General features: G+C 36.2%; 1 protein-coding gene across 1 annotated transcript; it reads left to right on the top strand.

The window, feature by feature from the left end:
- Window positions 1-702: 702 nt before the first annotated feature.
- LOC134528162 (twist-related protein 1-like) lies at window positions 703-1,353 on the top strand. Its single transcript, XM_063361518.1, has one exon. It carries the CDS (start codon window positions 703-705, stop codon window positions 1,351-1,353), a length of 651 nt encoding a protein of 216 aa, XP_063217588.1.
- The last annotated feature ends 22,680 nt before the right edge of the window (window positions 1,354-24,033 follow it).

Below are 24,033 nucleotides of genomic sequence, written 5' to 3'. Positions count from 1 at the left end.
GAGGGAGGGGTAAAGAAGGTAGGGTTTACTCCCCCCCACCACAGTGCCCGGTAATACCATCCTCCGACCATCCCTCATTGGCCAGCCGGCCACCGGCGCGCAGGCAAGCAAAAAAAAAAATTATTACCGTCAGTTTCACAAAGTGGAAGGGAAAAAAAAAAGAGAGGGAAAAAACACCACTAGCGGCCTCGCACGTCTTCGAAAAAGTGTCCTTTACCCTCCACGTTGAGCTGACCAGTATTGAGATATTCCCCTAGCGGTGAACGTCCACAGTGAAGCGTTCGTGTATGGTGTTTTTTTTCTCTCCCCTTCTGGGAGTACGGTCGTGTTCGCCAGGATGCCACCGGAACGGCCGCGCGGGTTGTGCGGCCCAGAGGCGCGCAGGCTCTCATCGGGAGCGATGACACCGAGCAAGAGGCGCTGGCGGCCAGAAGCGTGATGCGGGGGCACCCAGAATGCTCTGCGCCGGCCGACGCTAAGCGGACATTGATGACAGCACGACCGCGCGGGCTGGGCTGAATCGCGTGGGAACGTGGTTTCGACGTTGCGCTCAGTCTTCAGCGCGTGTCTGTCTCCAGCGGAACAGTTGTAGACGTTTCCTCCGATGGCCAGTAACGAGTGCAGTGTAGGGAAGGTGGTGACGTCTTACCACGTGTTGGTGACGTGGGTGACGAAGCGCGCGACACGCGGACAGTGAGCAGGATGGATATGGTGAGCGGGCGCCACTACCACCAGATGGGCCAGCTGAAGACGTCGACGACCTTCCCCGGCGGGTACGGCAACCCGCCGACGTCGGCTCCAACGCAGTCGGGCGCCTACCCCAGGAGGTTCGCCGCGGAAGGCTGCGGGGAGCCCCAGCGGAGGCCCTTCGTCTTTCCGTCCGAGTTCGACGACGGGGCGGTCCGGCCGTCCGGCGCGGGCTTCCCGGCGCAGGAGGAGTTGCCGACGGCTACCGGGTCGCCGTTGAAGCTCGCGGGCGCGGACGAGCTCTGCCTGCGGCACCAGGAGGAGGCGGAGCAGTTGTTCGGCGGCGGCTACCCGGCGGACGGCGGCGGCGGTGGCGGGCCCGCGAGGCGCGGCCGCGGCGGGGGCGGCAGCGTCGCACGACGCAGGCTGGGGGCCGCCTCGGGCGCCGAGCGCGCGCCCTCCCCGGGAGTGCTGCGGCGGCGGCGGCTGGCCGCGAACGCGCGCGAGCGCCGCCGCATGAACGGCCTGAACGAGGCGTTCGACCGCCTGCGCGAGGTGATACCCTCGCTGGGCGAGGACCACAAGCTGTCCAAGTTCGAGACGCTGCAGATGGCGCAGACGTACATCGGGGCGCTGTGCGACCTGCTGGACCGCGGCAAGAGGTAGCCCTGCCTTCTGGAACATCCCGTGTGGTCTCTCCTAGAGAGCCCCGGCTCCACACTCGGGTGTAGTTACACGTACATTTCGTGTAGACATGTGCACACTGTCCTAATGTCTGTATATTTTTATTTTATTACTGACGATGATCGACTGCAAGTAGAGACAGGGAAAAATTCGCGTCTTCAATGACCTCTAGCATGGACTACCCAGTACCTACTCTGCTTCTGATTCGATGGTTCTCCAGAAGGACCGAGAACCAATAGCAGAATCAACGCAGAGGTACAATGTTTCACGTCTCTTAGCTATAAGTTTAGACGATAATTATCCACAGTAACCTCTGATTACACTTATGATTAGAATAATATATTTATTACTTGACTTAGATATTTTACAGCGTATAGTAGGTGGTCTTCATATCAGTGTGTGCTTCTTAGTTGGCTGAGCTAAATGCGGAACGAGCTCATCTAGACGATAAGAGCCATTAACAAAAGACTGGCTGCAAATATGTACTAAGTGTATCAAATTGTCAAATATACCTCCCCCTATAAATAATGATTTCCAGCAATAAGTAGATGTATCTACTTTTCAGTAAAAATTTTTACTGTTTTTTTTATACTTGGATATAGTAATGATTTGTACAGTTGATTCCATTTTTTTTTTTAAGCCAGCGTAAATTGATTTTCCGCACTAGACTGAACCTATGAAATTGCGGTAACAATTTTAATGAACTTCAAAGATTGGCCAGAAAACAGTGTCGTAATTTTAAAAATAATTTTACCAAAAATATCTAGAGGTTGGAAAATGAAGTGGTTTCATTTCTGGGTAAGCTTCAATTAAAAATATAATTCTTATGCTGCTTTTTCAACTAGCCCTAATTTTGTATGGAGGACTGCGAGCCAGTAAGTACTGAACCTATAATATTTTAATATGCCTATAATATCATTTGTAATCCTGTGTGTGTTTATAGCTATGGGTAACCCAAATTTATTTATAGAATTTATAATATAAGAATATTATTTAATAATTATAAAACACTCGTAGAAATAATAGCCCTAGTATATTACCAAAACGGTAATTGTAGCGTGAAACAAAGGACTAATAAGAACATACAAAACTCTTGGTATGCCTACACCAAGGATAAGATCTAGGCGATAACTGAGTTAAGCTGATTTATAAAAGGAAATATTTGTGAGCCAATTAGAAACAACCTGCCGAAGAAGTATTCTTCTCTAAAGTAGGGAGCCAGTGAACACGTGACATTAGATGAATGTGCAGCGGAGTTCATTGACCCGCGTGAAACTTGCCAGTCCCTATGCACAGCAGTAAAAACCTGCTACAGTATATTGAGAAACATCTTGACACGAAAAATTTTTCCGCGAAATATTGGAATCTCTAGCAATAAGTACGGGCCTTGCAAAATTCGCGGATTCATATCGTGATAGGCTAGACTCCAAACACGTCTAACTTTACGCTGCTTCAATGATTGGACCACAGTTAATCTGCATGACTCTGGGCCTATGGAAAATCCTTAGCCAAAGGAGTATCGAATAACAAGCATCCCAGTTAACAGGCGTTACCAGTCAGCAGCCAATGAGCAAATAAATTTGCTCGAGGTCATATAGGATCGTGGAGCCTAACCTAGAGATAATTGAAAATGATAATTTTTGCAGTTCCTAGCGATCAGTATGGACCTTGCAAAATTCACGTTATTATTTGGCTAACGTGTCAAATAAACTGTGTGATTGTATCACGGAGTTATTCGACACGCCCTGAAGGACTATAAACCAATTACCATCGTCTGAAAACCATCTGACCGTATCATGTGTGATTCATATAGGAGGTGACAAATGGGTTTCTTGATTACAATTACGTTAGTGAAGTCTATTCTCACATAAGAAATTGAAGCGAATATTGTAGGTTTCCAGCGATATGTTATTTTATAGTACCTGGCTAGTATTTCTAGGCGTGTTACTATTAAAAATGTAGTATAATTCTCAATGGTACGCTAATTCTATATAGCCGTGAAATAATAATGAGAATTTTGCAGAACGATATGCACACAAGATGAGATACATTAAAGGTTACGGCTTTTTAGAATATTTAGGGTTTAAATAAAATGTTTAGCGGTTATCTCGTGGCCCAAATTCGGTTATTTACTGGTTTGAGCTGGACTTAGACACAAGCGTTAAAATACAATGAATAGTACGGTTGAGTCAAGGATTTCAAGCCATTAAGAGTGGTATATAGAGAAGCGGCTACTCAGAATCCGGCGCGAGCAGCACAAAATACTTCTAGCCTGGGCGGAGTTTAGCCTTGGAGGAGTGGCCTACTAGGAGCGCGTCCTGGCGAAATGATGTCGGTGGAGGGGATAGACTCGGTTTACCCTCCCTCACTCCATGGTCATTCCCTCCTCATGACGGCGCGGTACGGGTCGGGATGTCTCGACAGCATTGCTACCTGCCTGCCTGCCTTCCCCGTACGAGCGGAGCGCCGCGCGAGCTAGTGGCTACACACAACGTTTCATTCAACACAAATGTCAAATAACGCGAAAAGTATGTTTGTCGTAATGGTAGCATTTTTTTACGCGTGTTTAGTAGTTCATAAGTAAAAAAAAAAAGATAAAATGGATTACTATGTTTTTGCTAAAAACACAAACTTTTACATGAAGTGGGAAAAGTGATATTACATCGTAATTTTCGAAGTCACGTGGATATTAAACGTTACATATCCTCCAAGGAACATGAAATTACCTTATTCTGCAAACAAATCTTGCCGAAGTTAAATATATTTTCCGAATCGATGTTATGTATTTTTTATAACTCGCATCTGTCAATGATAGTTGTAAAAGCTTTTCGAAATACATACATATTATGTACTATTTTTTTAAAAAAAGTGTTCGTGTTTTTATAACATGGAATAATCTCATTTGTAATTGTTTCACTTGTGTCATGGCAATGAGTTATCATGCAGGTAGCATATATTTTATTTGGACGTGGTTTAAAAAGGCACTATACAAAAAATCGTTACATAATTCCACATTATAAAACATGTATTTATTTCACACGTAATTCATACATTTTGTTTCACACCAATATACAATGTTCATTATGTTATAAAAGACAAATAAATTTAAAAAGAGCACTATAAATTAAACCAATGTGGGCACGAGTTACTTCCAAGAAAGACAAATTAAAAAAAAAACTGTACGGTATAATAGACATTTTAAACACAAATATTTTTACATCACAAAAACCTTTTTCAAAACAGTTTGCAGAAAAGTCCAACAATCTTAAAAGTATGTAGATGGCCTTTAGAGAGGTATTTAAGAGAAACAAATGCTTAAATAGAAATAATTTTACAAATCCGATACAGTAAACGACAACAGATTATTTAAACAAGTTTAGTAGAATTACACACAAATTGGTTTTTACGTGTGACGCACAAAAAATGTACATAAGCTTTATATTTTTAACTAGACAGGCATTTATACTATTCGATTTAATGCACACACACTTTTAAAACAACAAAACACAGAATTTAATTCAGCTTACCACTGAAGCAAAATATTTTTATGGTCGCTATTATACATTTATTTCGTTTCTCCTTTTTGTTAGGACTTACCAGACAAGAAGTTTATGCATACTGAACACTCTTTTTATGAAATTCTCTTGTTTCTCATTTAAAAATTTTACAAAATTTCTCAATTGGCTGCCAAATGAATTAATTTCCTTCAAAAGTAACAGTTACGAACACCTCAGTATTTATTCACCTAAACAAGCAATGTCTTCTATAATTTTAAACACCATTGCTCACTTGAGCATTTAACCATTCTGGAAAGCTTAACTCAGCTTTAAAATTTACATTATAGGTAAGACATTTAATTTTTTTACATATCCAAAATAATTACGGTAATGATTCTCTAGGTATCCACTGAACGTGACCACACGGGCTATACTTTCTAATGCACACGTAGGTGCTGGCATACTAAAAATGAAGGTTCATGAAAATGCTTGGCATGGTTAAACGTTCTAGAAACAATGAGCAAGAATAATTTCCAGTATGAAAGGTGATAGTTTATGAAGCAAAGTGAGCAGGCGACTTAGATTGATAAATCAAACAGGTCACTATAAAAATTAGTTTGAATGATTATCCAAGACCAACATTTTCTTGAAAGTTCTGCAAAAGCTTGAAAAATGTTCACGTTTAATGTAATCAGGGTGTAATATTCGGTTTTGTTTTGGACGATCTTCGTTTTCCCATGCATTTTATCTTATGACTTCTGATAGCCTCTGTTATGTGCGGCGGATCCCGAATTTCCATATTTCTTGTGTGTCTAGGATCAACTAATTCCGGAAGAACGCATTGTGTGTAAAATAAAACGAGTTTTGGTTCCATTTTTTTTTTTTTTTCCAGAATGTGTCGTCTCTGAAAATTTCCAATAGGTACTTTTAATTTATTTTGGCTCGAAGTCCAGATGCCAAACAAGCAAATATCCCTTCTGGTTATGTGAAGTTGACCCTGGACTTGGTAGAAATATTCAGGATCTTTTTTAAATGAAATGACAGTAGGACTTTCTTCAGAATATTTCAAATACTTTATTTTGCCTTCTCGCATGGCTTCATTTATGTCCATTCCATATGCCGAAGCAGGACACTATTTCTACGAGACGACCTTCGCCAACAAGGCCATCGGGTGTTGCGGCAAGAAATGGGTGTTCTTGGTCAATAAAAAGACCAGCTTTACTTATATTAATTTTTTCCTGGTCTTCTAGCTGTTTGATGACTATTTCTTCGGACTGCCTGCCATGTTGTACTGCTGGAACATTAAGTATGTCATGAGAGTATATTATGGCTCTTACTAGGTTCTAGCAGGTTGTTGTTGGCTTCAAATAGGTTCAAACGTTTTATTACAAAAATTCTAAATCAGCAATAAATGTTTGTTCTAAATACCTTTCTTTCCTGTTGAACACTGCTCATTTCATACGCCATTTTATTAAGTTTTCAACGATGTTGATGTTTTCTATGATGATGGTGTCAGACACTTCCGTGGACCAATGAAAAACACCGGCTTCCGTTTCCAGCAGTTGGATTGGTGGCTGAAGTTTGGCGTACGATTTGGTGACTGTCCTGCAAAGATTAAAACAAAATATATTTGTGACATGTTGAGTATCAAAATTCCAAAAGTAACGAAATTTCCTATTTTGGCTCTCATATTTGAGTACAATTTTATAGTTGTGTGTTCCGCTCAAAATGTTGATGAATTACTCTTTAAAGGTAGTGAAATATTCAGTTAATTCTATAATCCTGCCTATAAACTCTACCACTGTTCGCAAACTAATCAGTAAATGTGGGATATGATGTAAGAGAGTTTTATTGTACACTAATATGACAAGTCTAATTCCAGAATGTAGGTACAGCACGAGATACGGGCATACACATGCATGCACGTACAAACTTGCATACAAAGAAGTAACATTCAAAAAAAAGGAAAGGCTACGTGGAACAATAATAATTTATGTCATCATATATTTACTGAATGTTTTTTGTTTGCAGGAGAGCCATATTGTATATCGTCCTTTACTAGAAAGCCTACGAGGCGAAAATTTTTCGCACTCAATATTTTTTATAAGGAAACATGGACAATCACCCAATGACGCACTTGAATATTGCAACATACAGCAGTAAGGATTCCTGGCGTTTTTCCAGCTAGCGGCTACCACAAGTAACACAATAATTTGTTGATAGTCGAACGCATTTGTAAACTGAGACACGCTCAAACAAGGGAAATGAGGTGGGGGATGAAGAAACTGTCTTTTGGAACCGAACACAGTGAGTTATCAATAGCTTGCCTTCCATTCTCGCAATTATTCCCCCACCCTCATAACTTCACCCATACTGATTAATTTAATTATCTTTCGGCTTGTTTTATAATAGCACTAGTATTTTTCACGTCACATGGACTTTTCTTGGACTGAATAAATGCCCTATTAGTTCACTTTTTAAAATTACTAATTGAAATTGATAATCGATGACGTATGTATGGTCGTCAAGCCATAATAACTTCCTATGACTTGCATACAACAGTAATACCGAGTATCTAACTTTTCTTTAATCTGTCCGTAACACTAGGCCTATATATATATTTTTCCAAGAACAAATCCATAGAAGTTCAATTACTGAACTGAAAATTATTTATATGAAAAATTTAAGCCTTTCATTAGACTCTGAACGTAATAAAATGCTAATTATAAATGTTATCGTTAAATACAGTTCGCAGTTTGTGTAGTATAAAACACTGGCTACTTACTCCTCATCAGGATTCAGAACCATATTTTCATTCCCTGCGTTGCTTGATCCTGGTAAAGAAAAATGAGCCGTCAAGTTAGCTGTTTGGGGATCAGTTATTGTGCTGTTGACTTCCTCTTGAACTGCACCATATTCTTCAACTCTTCGGATTTTTCTAAAAAATTAAATGCATTGTACAAACTAAGTTGTAAAATATGTTTCTTAAAATAGTTTTTAGCCGGTTTTGGAATTCTCCGGTGTTCTTTTACATTGATAAAAGAAAAATTAATATCGGTATCGCTATATCTTACCTTTGTTTCTGGTACTCAATCAGATCCGTTGGTCTTCTTTTCTTCCGTTTCGCACTTAAATAAAGTCGCCCTAACTTACCGATTAATTTGTCTTGCTTTTTTTCCATGCGTACCGACTAACAGATAATTGCGTCTTTTTTATATTATGCGAAAGCTCACAAACAGCATTAACGAACCATTGAACGAATCAGCAGACTTAAAAATCTTTTACAATGTAGTTTGCTACCGAGTGAAGATTCTTTTCAAGCTACTCGCCAAGGAAATCGTCTGTCCCATGATAGTCCAGGAAAGATATGAAAAAAACATGGACAAATTGCAAGAAAAGGTTTTTTTTACATCAAAATTCGCAGAAAAATTCGTAGAATAACATATCCAAAATCCACCGAAATCCACTTTCTTTTGGTAACTTTTTTCCGGGTTTTGTCCCGGAAAAAACACGAAATAAAATAATAACTCAAAAACGGTGCATGTGACGACAAAACCTGTAGAGGCAAAAATTAAAGAAGATTAACTTTTCCATAACATATCCAAAGTTCAAGAAAATCAGCTTATAAATTCTGCTTCGTTTTCCGGGATTAGTCCCGGAAAAAATATTAAAAATGAAATAAATCGCAAATTGTGCACTTTGCAGCATAATGGTTTAGGAAAAAGATAAAGTAAACAATGTTTATCATAATATATGAGAATTTAACACAGATCAACATTTAATTTTTTTTTGTTTTTCAGGAAATGTCCCGGTAAAAAGTTATCGAAAGCAAAAAAAAAACGGAAATCGTGCACTGTACTTCAAAATAAATCGTGAATTAAATTATGGGCAAAAAAATTGCATTATATAATTGACCTTTATCAAATTGTGCTTAAAATTTGTGTACTATTGTCCTGGCTGGTATATGTAGTTACTATTTATACGATTGAATTCCCATTCCCTTGTACTGAGTGATTTTATGTATCCATGTGTTATAACTCTGCAAACGATAAAATATATAAAATTAAATTAAATATGTCATTGACGGAGGATATTTACTTCATCAGTTACCTTGGCCCCATACTGCAACATACAACGAGATCGCTCAGCTGTACGTGAGTTTCATCTTGAAAAATTATGGATTAGCAACTACTGTATTTGATGGATATGGGAAAACTCACAGTACTAAAGACACAGCACATATGAGAAGAACAAGAGGTAATGCATCACCCGTAGTTGAATTCACAGGAGAAATGCATCTATCACTCCGTAAAGATATGTTTCTTTTGAACGAGCGAAATAAAGGACAATTTGTAAGGTTATTAGCAATACATTTACGCGAAGCAGAATGTCCTGTTGTTGAAGCACCAGGTGATGCAGATATTTACATTGTCCAAGAAGCTTTAAAATGTGCAAAATAACAGTTGACAATAGTTATAGGAACAGACACAGATTTACTTGTCCTTTTACTCTACTACTTTGGCTCACAAACACATAACTGTTTGTGTTTAAAAAGTGAACAAAGGCAGAAGAAAACATATCACATTAAGGAGCTAAAGCTGAAGCTCGGTGATGAAATTTGTAGTAATATTCTTTTCTGTCATGCATTCATGGGATTTGACACATCACACATCTATGGTATAGGAAAGGGGAAAACATTGGATCTGCTCCAGAATGACAGTGCCTTCAGGCAACTTGCGAAAGTATTTCAGATAGTATTCCCAGTGTGTCAAAAGAAGACACTGTAAAATCGGCAGAACAGCTGTAGTACGCCTGTACAATGGGTCAAGAAGTGACACACTCGACACTTTGCGTTGTAAAGTGTTTAGTGAGAATGCAGCTACTAGTTCCAAATGTGTACAACCAGAACAATTACCTCCAACTAGTGCTTCAGCTCGTTTCCATTTCTTAAGGGTTTTCTATCAGATACAAGAATGGAAGGGAATTAAGATGAATCCAGAAGAATGGGGATGGAGAAAATGTGGCTACCTTCTCTTGCCAATTTCGACAGACAAGCCAACAGTTCCGGAATGCCTTTTTAAGGTAATCAGGTGCACTTGCAAGGAAGATGGTTGCGGTGCATCCAACTACAGTTCTAGGAAACACGGCATCTCATGTTCTTCGGCTTGTGGAAACTGTCATGGATCAACCTGTAAAAACCGTGAATTACCTCCCGAGGACTGCAATTACTGTGACGGCTTTTTAAGGTAGGGTGTTCCTACATATCCATGCAAATTAGCCAGTTTTCTTAACCAAATACACAGATATTTAATGCTGTGACCTTTTAATATACCATTTTGTTCAGAAAAATATAATCTTTTCCAATATAGTTACACATTTTCATTTTTCTCATCGAATAACTAGAAATTCGTCAATGAATTGCTTGTTTTTACCATTTTTTTAAATACATTTTGCGTCACGATTTCCAAAATATAAAACTATATTGGAAAAACTGCATTACTTTTCTCGTCAGATTAATACTCTGGAAGCTGTAGCTATCATAATTCTCGAGAAAATAGGCTAGTAGTGGACGCATGTATAACTGGTTTTAAAAAGGGGTATATACCACTCTTAAACAGGATGATTCTGTTAAATAACATTTCGAGCTTATATGTAGGTAATTTTCCGAATTGTTGGATCAGTTTGTTAACATTAATAGAAATATAAAATCACGTTAATGTTTGTTTAGGTAACCTATATTTTAAATTAAAGTACTTATGTATGTTACCTAATGCATGTTTATTCAGTATTGTGTGTTAGAGTGCATCCCAATGTGTGTATATTTTTCTATTTCTTCTCGATACAGGTCACTGGAAATCTTGTGTAAATTTAATTGTATGGTATGTTTTGTGAGAATGGACGTGTCGAATTTTTCTTTCAAACGATAAGCAGTTGAAATGAGTCTGATTTTGTTTTCTGGAATATAATTTTGGTAGATTTCAAAAACGTTTTAACACATCACTAACTGAAAAAAGGAATATAATTTAAGTGACTTTAAATATATATTATGGAAAATGAATATAGTTCGGATCTGACAATTTGACATGGGATACAATGCTTTCTGTTATTTTGCCTACATATTCAATACTTTTTCCGTGGCCGATCACAAAATAAAATCTATTTACCAGATTTCAGTGAATTTAGGATCTGGTAAAGGAAATCTTGTGTGCTTCTGTTTGTCCCACCGAAACTTTTTCAATACGATGTTCCGTTTTCGTTTTATTGAATTTTTAAAGATTTTCCAGGACGAGTCACAAAAAAAACTATACATATAAAAATATATACATTTATATATATGAGCAGATTTTGGTGAAATTAAATTATATTTAACACAAAAAAAAGTCTTTAATTTTAGTCACGACTTTCTTTGACGTACGATACGTTTTCGATTTGTCCTTTTTTTTCCAGGAAATTTTCTGGAAAACCAAAAACCTATTTTGTGTTGATTTTTGTTAATTTGTAATATATTATGAAAATCGTTGTGTACTTTAACTTTGTCCTGAAACATTTTGCTGTAAAATGCGCTATTTTCAATTTATTTCAATATTTTAGGTTTTTCCGTGACGAATTCCAGAAAACAAAATAGTAGTTATTAGTGTATTTTTGTAAATGTTTTGTATGTTATGGTAAATTTGGCTCTCTTTAATTTTAGTGTCTCTACCTTTCTTCGTAGAACGCACCGTTTTCCAGTTATTAATTTATTCCGCATTTTTCCGGGACAAATCCCGGAAAAAACGTTACCAAAATAAAGTGGATTTCGGTGGATTTTGGATATGTTATTCTACAAATTTTTCTGCAAATTTTGATATAATAAAACCTTTTCTTGCAATTTTTCCGTAAATCGACCCCTTTTTCTCATAAAATGCCTGGACTATGAATCCTTCAGAGAAACGGTGTTGCTGTGTAGCGGGAGGAGGTTGAAGGGAGGAGGGAGGTTTATCACCGTTACAGATCAGCACTTCCCCTACAGCGGGCGACGTTGAGGCGTGTCAGTGTCATCCCCACCCTGCTCGTCTTCCCGGAGCTTGGCGTCAACTTTCACGTTGAGCAGCACAAGGCAGACACTAAAAATGCCAAATTAGCCAGTTTTCCTAACCAAATAAACTGATATTTAATGCGGTGACCTTATACTTTTAATATACCATTTTGTTCAGAAAAATATAATCTTTTCCAATATAGATTCAAATTTTAATTTTTCTCATCGAATAACTAGAAATTCGTCAACGAATTGCTTGTTTTTACCATTTTTTTAAATATATTTTGCGTCACGATTTTCAAAATATAAAACTATATTGGAAAAACTGCATTACTTTTCTCGTCAGATTAATAATCTGGAAGCTGTAGCTATCATAATTCTCGAGAAAATAGGCTAGTAGTGGACGCATGTATAACTGGTTTTAAAAAGGGGTATATACCACTCTTAAGACGAAATGCGTGATAATTAATATTAGTATTTTCTATTTCTGTTTCAATGTGTATAAAATGTCACATTTATAATTAGATATCCGTTAGTTTATACGGGTGTACGGGTGTACGTGAGAGTTGGTATATGAATTGAAACAAGAAAAAACTTAAAATAACAAAATACTATTAAATTGGCTTGAAATGACTCCAAATTCTCCGAAAATTGTGTTATCTATTTTCGTCATTTATTTAACACGGAGGCTGCCAAAATATAATTTTAGTTTTAGTACTATGAGTGAAAACCTTATGCTGCCATATCTGAAGTGACTTCATGGGTTCCGAACTACGTGGGTGCCAACTAGGAGCTCATAAATATGAGTCATGTGCACGACACGTTACCTATCACGACACCAAGAATGCCTAATAATCTAAGTTAAATAAAATGTTTAAAAAAACTGTTTTAAAGATACAGATAATTATATATAAAATAATGCTTCGGTTCTGTAATTAAATTCCATTTGTTTTTTTAAGGATTTATGCTATCGTGTACACAACCAAAACATAATGGAATGCCAAATTTATATGAAATCTTGTTAGGTTCGAAGCCCAAGTAAGACATGGATTCGTGCGTTTCCGATTTTGAAGCAGTTTCTTTACTTGTGAATATATTGCAACGTTTTTATTAACTTGACCTGTATGTAGGAATAGGCTGTGTAATAAAATCTTTCCATTCAATTTTTACTCACTTTTCGACGTCCAAAAGTGTTGAAATTTTGCATACATATAAAGAACCTCTGACAATACAATATTTTGATAACCTAAGACCTTATAGTTAAGAGGGTGGGTAAAAAAAACACTATGGGAAATAACCATGCTTTTTGTGTATCCATGAGGTCGGGGCACGGTAGGAATTTACCCCGGGGTCGACTGTAACCCAAAATTTCTAAAAATTTAAAAATCAATGCTTTTTCGATTTGGAGTGTTTCCGATACAAAAGGTCGGTTAATGGTGGAAAATGTGCTGGGGGAGGTGTTAAAGTACTAACATCTTTAACGCTCCCGTAACCCGCCTTGGAGGCTGATTTTAGAACAACCTCGTACTCAAATAATGTGTATGTAATATAAAGAACACCCCTGCAGAGTTTCAAGTATGTAGACACATATTTGAAAGACGGCCAAGAGATTTCATTTTACCTAGAACTCACCAATTTAGATCAGTCTTTCTTTAAATTAGTTTTTCAAAACCATTAATGTTTGTCATTTAATTTCATAATAATGTTTTAACTGGCAACCTAAAACCATTGTCGTTTTAAATTTTATTAATAAATTAATGTCTGCAGTTCTATGGTAGTGTTAATATGTTGACGTAAAAATGAAATACGAGATAGGTAATGACAATGGTATCAAACATGGTGACATTTTATTTTGAGACTAAAAAGAATAAAATAAACTTATAGTTTGAAAAACAAAACAAAAATTGCAATGTTGAATGAACTAAAAATTAAAAAAAAAAATTAATTTAAGTTTTTTCTCTAACAGCAAATAATACACCACATCTCTGTACAACTAAAATCGGGGGGTGTTTGATATCATTTGTGTTAAATTTTCTTTCAGTATTTTTAGGATGTAATCATTACGAAAATGAATATATGAAATAATAACAATATTAACTTAAAAAATAGTAATGGGGTGCTTGATATTTTTTGTCTTAAATTTTATATCAGTAATTACAATATGATTTGTAATAAATTATCCATCACTAATTTTAGGATATAGTCAGTACAAAATTTTTAGGATATAGTTATTTCGAAAATTACTTTATGAAATTAATTACAACATTGTAATTTTAGGATATAGTCATTACAAAAATGAAAGTTATATAGAGCTGTGGAGCATTATTAGACTTATAAACTTAAATTTTAATTTTATTCTATATTTAAATTCCCTTTCGTTATCAAATAAATAGTATCATTTACACATTTTATATTGAGGAATATTACGTAAAATGTTGGGTTCAATTAGGCTAAATGTGCCTTGTGTTATTTACTATCAAAAAGTTAATAATTTTTCCAAGGGACGTTTTGATTATTGCTTTTAGTGGTCAAAAAATTTAACTTATTTTTTTTATTTTAAATTTAAAAAAAATTACTAAAATCGTGATTCTATCATCGAATCATACAAAAAATGTACCAAGACAAAAATTATAAAATGAAAATTATAGCACATACTTATAATTACTAAGAAACCACAATTTTAATAAAATTTCACACAGTTAAGTGAAATGTTCCTAATGTCCTTTAAACAGACCATTTATAAAGCGGACTAAACAAAGTCGGGTTTTACACGAACTAATAGCGACTTCTACACTTTTCTGTGTTTTAATCTTAAATTTACAAATAACACTGTTTACAAGTTGTCCATGTATCTTCACAAATATACAGATACTAGCTTCGTAAATGCATGAATACTGTATGTATGAACTCACTTTGAAGAATGTACTTAGAAGAATAACATTAGAGTGCAATTAAAAGTAAATAAAAACTATTTAAGTCTACAGAACAAACAACCGTATTCCTTCCACGAGATTGTTTACCTCGTTTACAACTAAACACATATCTCGAAATTTGTAAAACAGCGTAGTTCATACGAAGATCCAGTCTTCTATAGATCTAGGAAGACCTCTTCGTTTATGCGTGGTACGCTATTCGACGAAAATCCTGTAAATTGACTGCAAATATTAACAGTATAGGTATTCTGAACACTTCATAATCTCCGTCAGTGTTTTCTTTTAGTCATTAAGATTTTAAGTATCAACTTCCTCAAACTAGACTGTTGTTAACTACGGACCGGGTTCGAAACTGGCCATGATTAGTTTGAATTGTGTGCAGTCTTGAAGTGGAATATCGTTAGAAGTTGATTCAGTGTGTGTTCGGGTTAGCTGGAACATACACTGTAAAATATTTTTTTTCTACTTTTTACAAGGAAAATCCTTGGAAACTCAGTTGCCAACGATATCACTTGTAAGACTGTAAGGCAGAGCTTTGTAAAATTGCAATTGGCACAAATCTCTGCCTTGCAGTTTTACAAGTGATATCTTTGGCAACTGAATTTCCAAGGACTAACTTTGTAAAATTACAAAAAAAAAAAAAAAAAAAAAAATAAAGTGTAGAGCATAACCCGACATACAGATACGAATATGGGTCTTTAAAAAAACTTAATCTATAAATGGTTCTCAAACAGGACAAAATAAATAATATAACAATATATCGTACGTGTATTATATCTGGAAAAAGAAAGACTTTACTAATATCTTTAGTGAACAATGGTTAATCTGAGTTTTATCTTTAAAGAAAACATAATAGTTTAATTTTCACCTATTTATCAGTGAGAAAAGTTATACATTACTGAGCTGCCGTGTACTATGGAAAATAAGTCTTTCCCGCTTGTATTGAAACCTCGTCTTTTCTCATTTTGTGATCTCAGCTGTATAAAATATGAAACATTCACATAAGTTGACACACAGTATATATAAAACATTTTAATCGACTTAACCAAGCCTGTTCTATACCAGAATTTGAATGCGTTCACAGAGAATAAAATAGCAAAGAGCTTGAACTAGTAAGTGCAGCTGTTGCATTCATTTAATAATATTGACCCATATATACTAAATTATTAAATAAACATGATTAGACAAAGTTGCAAATAAAAAGAAGACTAACAACTTTACAAATTCACAGCTGTGTAGTTTATGTTGATAATAACGATAAAAGTTTGTTCCCATACGTCTGGACTGGAGAAAAAAAATGTGGGTTCATTGACCTCTAGGATGAACTTCACAGTCCTGCGCATGTTCGGCCTACGCCACCCGTTCATTGTCTGCTTGCTGACTTGTGAGGCGTTTCGACTGGGACACCCGTGATTCGACGCTTCTTTGGTTTAGGGTACCTCATTGGCTCAAAGCGGCCCATAGGTGAAATTCCTTGAATTATAGCGTACCGCGAATTTTCCCTGTCTTCAAACAGTACCTACGCACCGGAGACCGAAGCAAGCCCACACCTTTAAGTTATTGTGGGTGCAGTATTATTAAAAAGTATCTGAAACTTTATAGACTTGTAATACTCTGAACATGTTTGCTACGTTAATATAACTTCCAAATCGTACAGCAACGATTACTTCACGGATACACATCACTAGAGACCGGAAAAATTCGCGGATTACTTTCGAGACAGGCTTGAATCCAAACTCGTTTAGCTTAATGCTGCGTCAGTGATTGGACCGCAATTTACCTGAAGGACTCTGAGCCAATGGCAAACACTCAACAAAAGAAGTATCGAATCATAAGGATCGCAGTAAACAGGTATCCTGAGTCGGTAGCCAATGATCAGGTGATAGTTTCCCGAGTACATAGAGAATCGTGGAGTCTATCCTAGTGGTCATTGAAACCGCAAATCTTTCCAGTCCAGTCCAGTCCAGTCATTAGACTGCAATAAGGTATGCCCGAGTCGGTGTTTTCTTCCTTGTGATTGGCGACAGTCTGCGAGAGAAGCGTTTGCTTTTATTAACCAGCCCATTCAGGACGCGTTTGCTTCCGCAAAGAATTGCTGTGATTGGTGTGTTGCCAAATGACATGTACCTGAAAGAAACTCGACCTATCAGGAAACACAGGCAATGCTACAGTGTTTTAACTCTCATCTTGTCTATAAAATTTTTCCGCGAAGAATACATGCCTCTAACTACACTTCACCAGAGACCGGAAAAAAATGGCATATTTATTTCGCGTTAGGCTGACTCTGCTATTGGCTTGCAGTTAACTGGAAGAGGTAATTAAACCCGTGAATTTTTCTGGTCCCTGTACATCACACACATATACTCAACATGCGTATATATAATCAAGGCATTTATGTAGTGCTCATTTGTCAAACATCCTTCGGCGGGTTGTACGTGATTGGTTAACAATTTCTTTTCCTTTTTTATAACCGGCTCAGGGTCTCCAAGGGGCGTGTCAAGAGCAATGTACATCCTTCAACCAACGTGAAGCATATGTATGTGAGTTTCAAGTTTACTGTGCTATCCAACGAATCTTCAAAATCCTCGTGCTTCTACAAATACGTCTTTGTTGGACCATCAATTAATTATCCGCTTGTAAACATAAATTTTCATTACCTGGGTAACCCAGTTATGTGCACATGCAATCCAAATATGCACTTCTCAAAAAAGAATAATTTACATTTACTTATGTTCGTAACATTTAACCCCTCGATATCGAGTTGCGAAAGCCAGAGGTAGTTGGTATGTACGTTTGCTAGCCACGTGAAAATAATTTTTCATCACAAGTTATATACTTTCGTAGGAATGTATATTTGTGACAAGTATTGAACTAATTTAGCTCTTTATAAGTGTAAAATATTGTTCATCCTGCAATCCTATTACGAACTGTGTGATTTTATTTATTGTAGTTTGTAGCTAATGTAAATATTTTTAAGTGTCAATGAATAGTTCTTATTACCAGTATTAATTTTCTATCATTTAAGTATGGAATTCCTGTATTATGTTTTAGAGCTAAGTTTCAGAATTTCCGATCCTGTATGTAACTTATAGATTATAAAAGATAATAATATTAAAATATTATTATTTTTTCACAGAAATTTTGTTCCAGTATTTAATTTAGACAAAGTGAAAATATGAATTTTTGTATTTGTGACATTTGTGTTAAATGTAATATAATTGTTGTTTCAACAAGTATTAATGCAAATTTTTTTACATTAATTTTGGCGAACTTGATGAATATGTATTTTTTTTAACTCTGTGCGTTAAATCATTATGTAAATTACCATTATGTAAAATGTTATGAAATACAATGCCAAAGATAAAGATATATATCATGTAATAAAATTTTATATTTAAAATGATGATAATTCTTTATACATGTATCCTCAATAGTATCCTTTAAATTATTTTTACGGAAAACGTAACAAATAAGAAGGAATTCCATTGCATAATTAACATTAATTAACTCTTAATCACTCAATAACCATTTATTAGTGCTATAAATAAAAAACAGTATAATCTAAATGCTTCAAACTCAAAAGAGAAGTCAACGAAAGACGTAAAAAATTTCACTAACACGATTACTGTCAGCTCTGCCATTATTTTGACTTGAAAAGGAAACTTCTCACGAGCTTCTAGAATTATTACGAGTCTTTCGAGTTATAAACATTATTTACGATTATTGGCAAGACAAACCACTTAACGGAGTCTTGCAGTAGACAATGATTAAATTCTTTCTTTTAATATTTTCCCATGTAAATAATTAATTATGACAAAAAAGGAGATTCATGTTTTCTGCACTTAATATTCAATTTTCAGATATCTGTTGGTTTTAGCTTTTGCATTAATTGATACATTATAAAGGATAAATCTTCACTGTATTTTCCCAAAATTTTAATTTGTACTATTTAACGCCATCGTATGTATTTATATTAAAAATATAAAATCTTTTAAAGGCTTACTGATATTTAGCTTGCATAGAAACACAATGTTGCTGCTATTCGAGTTGCTTTCCTTGTGTTCTTACTCTTTAATTTAATGTTAGTTGGTTAACATGCATATTAATTTTATATTGATTTCAACCAGTTGCAGTGAAGTACCTCACAATGTTTTCCTTTCTATTTTACACAAATTCGTGTTATTTTTCACTCTACTTTTTTCATGTTCAGATGAAAAAAAAATCCCAGATGTTTTTTATTTACATGAACAGTACTTCAACAATATGTTAAAATTATTGAATGTAATTTATTAACGAGTTTCAGAACATACTAAAATCAACTAGTAATGAAGTATCAAGATACTAAATGCCTTTAAATTCGGACAAACAAAACGCTACGAGATTTTAAAACCTCGACAACTTACCTGCTGCATCTGCCACGATGCGATATTGTGACACTTCCATTGGCATATAGGACAGTCTACTATTCGCAAATATTTTCGCACACGCCCGAATACTTGCCTTCGTGTTACATCAGGCGGTTTATATTTAATTAAAAAAACAACGCGGATTAAAAGTGTGACATGAAGGTCGCAAGTGATGCGACAAAGATATTTACGCCATTGAAAGGAGAAGAAAATATTGATTTGAAAATTTCAGCAATCTTGGAACGTCACTTGATACCTGCTCTGATACCAGATTCTGATTTTAAGGATTCTGTAATACGTCCTTTAAATGATTCATGCAATGGAGAATTCTGATTTGATGTATTTTTTTAGACATACGCCAATTGCAGTTTTGCACTGTTTGTCATGGAAAAAATTCAGAAAATCAAAAGTAAATAAGAATATGAAGATTAAAAACAAGACTGAATCAGTTGATGTCGGAGAAACAGAACCAAGGATGAAACTAAACAATATTATGGACAACACAACGATGACAGTACGGACAAAAAATGTTCAATATATAAATATCAGACAGCACAAGAATTCCGTTGAGGGAATTTAGTCATGGAAAATATAATAGGGTAGAGAGGGGCAATTCCGATCACTTCAAATTGTGTTGTGAAAATAAATTGTTGAAAATATGATTAGGTTAATGAGAATACATGAGCATGAACTTCAATATGTATACTTAATATACCTTGAATGAAAAAGGTAATTAATGGCACATATAAGTTTACAAAAAAATTATTCTTTAAAAGGTGATATCACAGGATTCACAAAACAAGTGGGGTAATTGCGATCATAGTGGGGCAATCATGATCACACACATTTACCGCATCTGAATTGTTTCATTCCTTTGGCACCCACACAGATTTAATGATACCAGCTTCTACATTTCTGGCACTTGATCCAGTCCCCTCTGTTGGCAGACTGGCTCCATCTTCTGTTGCAAAATCCCCATGGTGCGTCACTCGAATCTTTCATGATGAGGATTTCTTCTTCACTAGAGTCCATTTCATTTTCTGCAAACAGTCTTCGTCTCTTCACTATGCAATCTATCTGTTTCTTTTTTAATGTGGCAATTTTAACTTTTTCTGCTGTTGCCTTGATGTTTCCATCCGATGTCAGATGTCGAGATTTCTGCTTTCTGGTTTGTTTCGGTGCATTCCTATTTGTAGATGATTTTTTTTGGGGTTGGAATGATTTCATTAAATCCAATGAGTTTCTATTCACTGGGAGACTTGGACGTAGAAGCTGATATGGACATGGTGGATGAAGCTTGGGAACTGGAGCAAACGGTGTGTTTGGACGGGGAATGTTGGCTGTGTGACTTATTTTGAACATGATCAAGAGAAACATCAGATGAAGGACCTGAAGTTTGCATGGTGGATGATTTTTTTGACGTAGAAGGAGATTCAGCTCGGAAAGCTACATATGGTAGAAATTTATCCATCGAGATAGCCTTAGGGTTAAATGGGTAGATACCAGTACACTGAAACCCTTTAGTAGCATTCCCATGGGATGCAGCTTTGTTCCACGCAGCTGTGAAAATCTTTCCAAAGTCAGACTTGGTGATCGATTGTGTTGGGTTGTTGTGAAAGAATGTGGTTGCTTCTTGATGGTAGAAAGTTTTTAATGGTTTGAATAGTGTGCGATCTAGAGGCTGAAGGACATGAGTGGTATGATGTGGTAAACAGAGAAGTTCAATTTCATTTTCTCTGCAGTAGTTCAGGCATTTAAGCGAACAATGTGATGCGTGTCCATCCAAAATAAGAAGGCATTTCCCTGGGAGTATGTGCTTTTGAAAATGTTGCAACCATCTGAGAAATAGGTCCTCATTTATATATCCAGATTCAGACATTGCTGCTACAGATCCAGATGGCAAATTAGCACAGTATGACTCTCGATACCGCACACCCTTGAAAATCACGAATGGTGGTATGTACACCCCACTAGCACTGAAACAAGCTACTACTGACACATTTTCCCCACGTTCTACACTTGTCAATTTAATTACTTCTCTTTGGCCTTTTTCACAAATGATTTTTGATGGCTTATTGTTTAAAGGAAATCCAGACTCATCAACATTATAAATTCTCTCTGGCTTCTCCCTGAGTTCTAATTCATTCGTCAAACCACCAAAGAGGTCATAAAAGTCGTTAAATTATTTTTCATCCATGGCAGCTGCCCTCATTTTTGACAAACCTTCCGGTTTCCTCAAAGAGAGTTGAGGATGTCTGGCCATGAACTTGCCAAGCCAATCTTTACCAGCCAATTTTTCGGTATTGCTCCAAGGAATTTTTAGACCCTTCTTTTCAGCATACATGTATGCTGCATTTCTTACCTGAATTGTGGTCAAACCAAAGCCTCTTTTGGACAGGTTGAGCAGTCTGTCACACGGTTCATCTTCCTCCTCAGCATTTAGTACAGGTGGGTGACCAACTTTATGTTTGCACTCTTTCCCTTTGTCTCCTAATAACTGCTGTAGTTTTACTTTTTGGATCCTGTTCTGAAGTGTGGTGAATGGCACCTCATGTAAGTTAGCAGCTGCTCTGATGGTTGTTTCTCCATGGAGGACACTGCTGATAGCATTTGACATAGACTCCTCGGACCACTGAAGAGTGGTGTTCTTTCTTTTGTAGTTTCTGACCATCTGAAATTCACAACCATAGTACATATTAGTGTTGATTTACATTTGAGATGTTTTAAATGCATGCAACACTTCAGTAAAATGCATCAAAATGTTTATCTCGGTTATAAATTGGGTAGTGTGGAATTCTGTTATCGTCTGGTATTCCAGAAAGGATTTGGAGATTAAATAAATTATTAATAACAATATTAGATTTCAGTATCAATATGTTTAAGAAAATCCGTAATTAACTAAACTTTGTTGCGAGAAATCTTATGCTGCTATGGTCCCCGAAGACCTATTTCGAAAGTTGTTAGATTTCAGCACACAGCGGCTGGTACTAAGAACCAGTAAAATTTGTGGATGGCAAACACTCTGACAGTATTTAACCAATGGTAATATTTCAAGGTACAAACTTGACACTTTTTCGTTTTATATATGTCAAGTTGGTAATGCCTTTATTTTATGGCATCGAGATGAAAAAATGTGTGCGAGTTATTTAAAGTGTGGCCAACACGGAGTGCGACCAGCCAACTCTTTCTTGAGTAATATAGGGTGCGACCCGCCAAGCATCGGCAGTGAAACCAATCACCGCAACGGAATGTGCGGTAGTCGAAAAGATAAACATCAGTATCTACAAACTGGTGACAGCTAGGTCTCTAACTGTCCCCTCAGCTATCCTTGAAACATTAAGATAATACTTTTTTCTGTCAGCTACGTGCACCGTGACAATAGAGCAGTGTCGAGTAATCGCTTTTAAGACTAGTTGATAAATACGATCCTTTCTGTGCTGTATTCTCCAGAGCAATAAATTATTTCCTGTGATCGAAATAGCCCCAATAGCGTGATCGGAATTGCCCCATTTTGTCGACTTTTACCTTTGCCGTCCAAACTGTAAGAGGAAACTGGTTTTTATCATAACTGATACAAGGATATTGTTTTCCAGTAAATATGCTACGTGAAGAAACCAAAGTACTAAAAGATATCTCGTTTCTGTAATTGTAGCTTCTTATTTTGGAACGTGAGATTTTATAAAGAGTGATAAAAATGCATGGCGTGACTTACCTTGGTGTTGAATCGCTTCCTTACACACAGCAAAGTTTAGAATAACAACGAAATTTTTTACCACGTGAACACCAACACTCCCAGCTTGCGACTGATGGGATGATATTGTTTCCTTTCGGCTCATGGCTTGCTGTGTTGCCAATTCTCTTATTATGATCGGATTTACCCCGTGATCAGAATAGCCCCCTCTACCCTATAACAACACAGACGAACACAGTGGGCTTACAACGAAGAGTCAGATTAAATGCAGGCAGACAACAAATCTGGACCATGCAGCAAACATATAAACACAGCGATGAAGATAAACAAGTACTATGGACAACGCATGGTGGCGCCCTCGTCGCATAGGCAAACAGGAGAAGTTAGAAAAAAAAACTATTAAACTTCTGTTATAATTTTGACGGAACTTAGAATGTAACATGTAAAGTTATTCTGTAAAAAAAAATTGGTTGTCTGTAAAGTCGGTTTACGGACGATAGTTTAACGTGACAACGTCTTAACAAATCATTGATGAAATGATTGATCCAGAAGAAAATGAAATATCATATTCGGCCTGAGACTGAGCCGTAATAGGTTTTTGCAACCAAACCATTTAGGCATTAAAAATATTATATTCATTGAGGAAGAATTTTTTTTAGTTTTTGTATCTTTTGTATGATAAAATCTACCTCTGCATACTTTTATAAATAAAATTGAATCATTTTTATTGAATTATCACTATTTTGTATGGATACAAAGAAGGAGTGAACTGAAATCTACAATTTAATTGATAAATTTACTTTTATTTGCATTCATTAATTCAAATATATTTATTAGTTTTGTAGTGTCGCCCTTGGCAAATAAGCCGTTCGTTTAGTAATGGACTCAAAAATTTTCTGCTGCACAGCTTTTGGTGAACGATCTATATCCAAGATCCATGTTTATTAAGTCTATAACGTGTTATGCTTTTGAGACATGGAGATAACAGCCGACACTGAGGTGGTCTACACAATGAAGATTTTAATATATAGAGGAACTACGTGACAGATAGTCTAATTAGAATTGTTGGCAGCGAAGATTGAAAATATCAAAAACGTTTTGTGAAAACCTGATTCTTAAA

The sequence above is a fragment of the Bacillus rossius genome, chromosome 1 (assembly GCF_032445375.1).
Source record: "Bacillus rossius redtenbacheri isolate Brsri chromosome 1, Brsri_v3, whole genome shotgun sequence".
Taxonomy (NCBI): Eukaryota; Metazoa; Arthropoda; class Insecta; order Phasmatodea; family Bacillidae; genus Bacillus; species Bacillus rossius.
The sequence above is the reverse complement of the archived record's forward strand: the minus strand, read 5'-3'. Positions and strand labels throughout refer to the sequence as shown.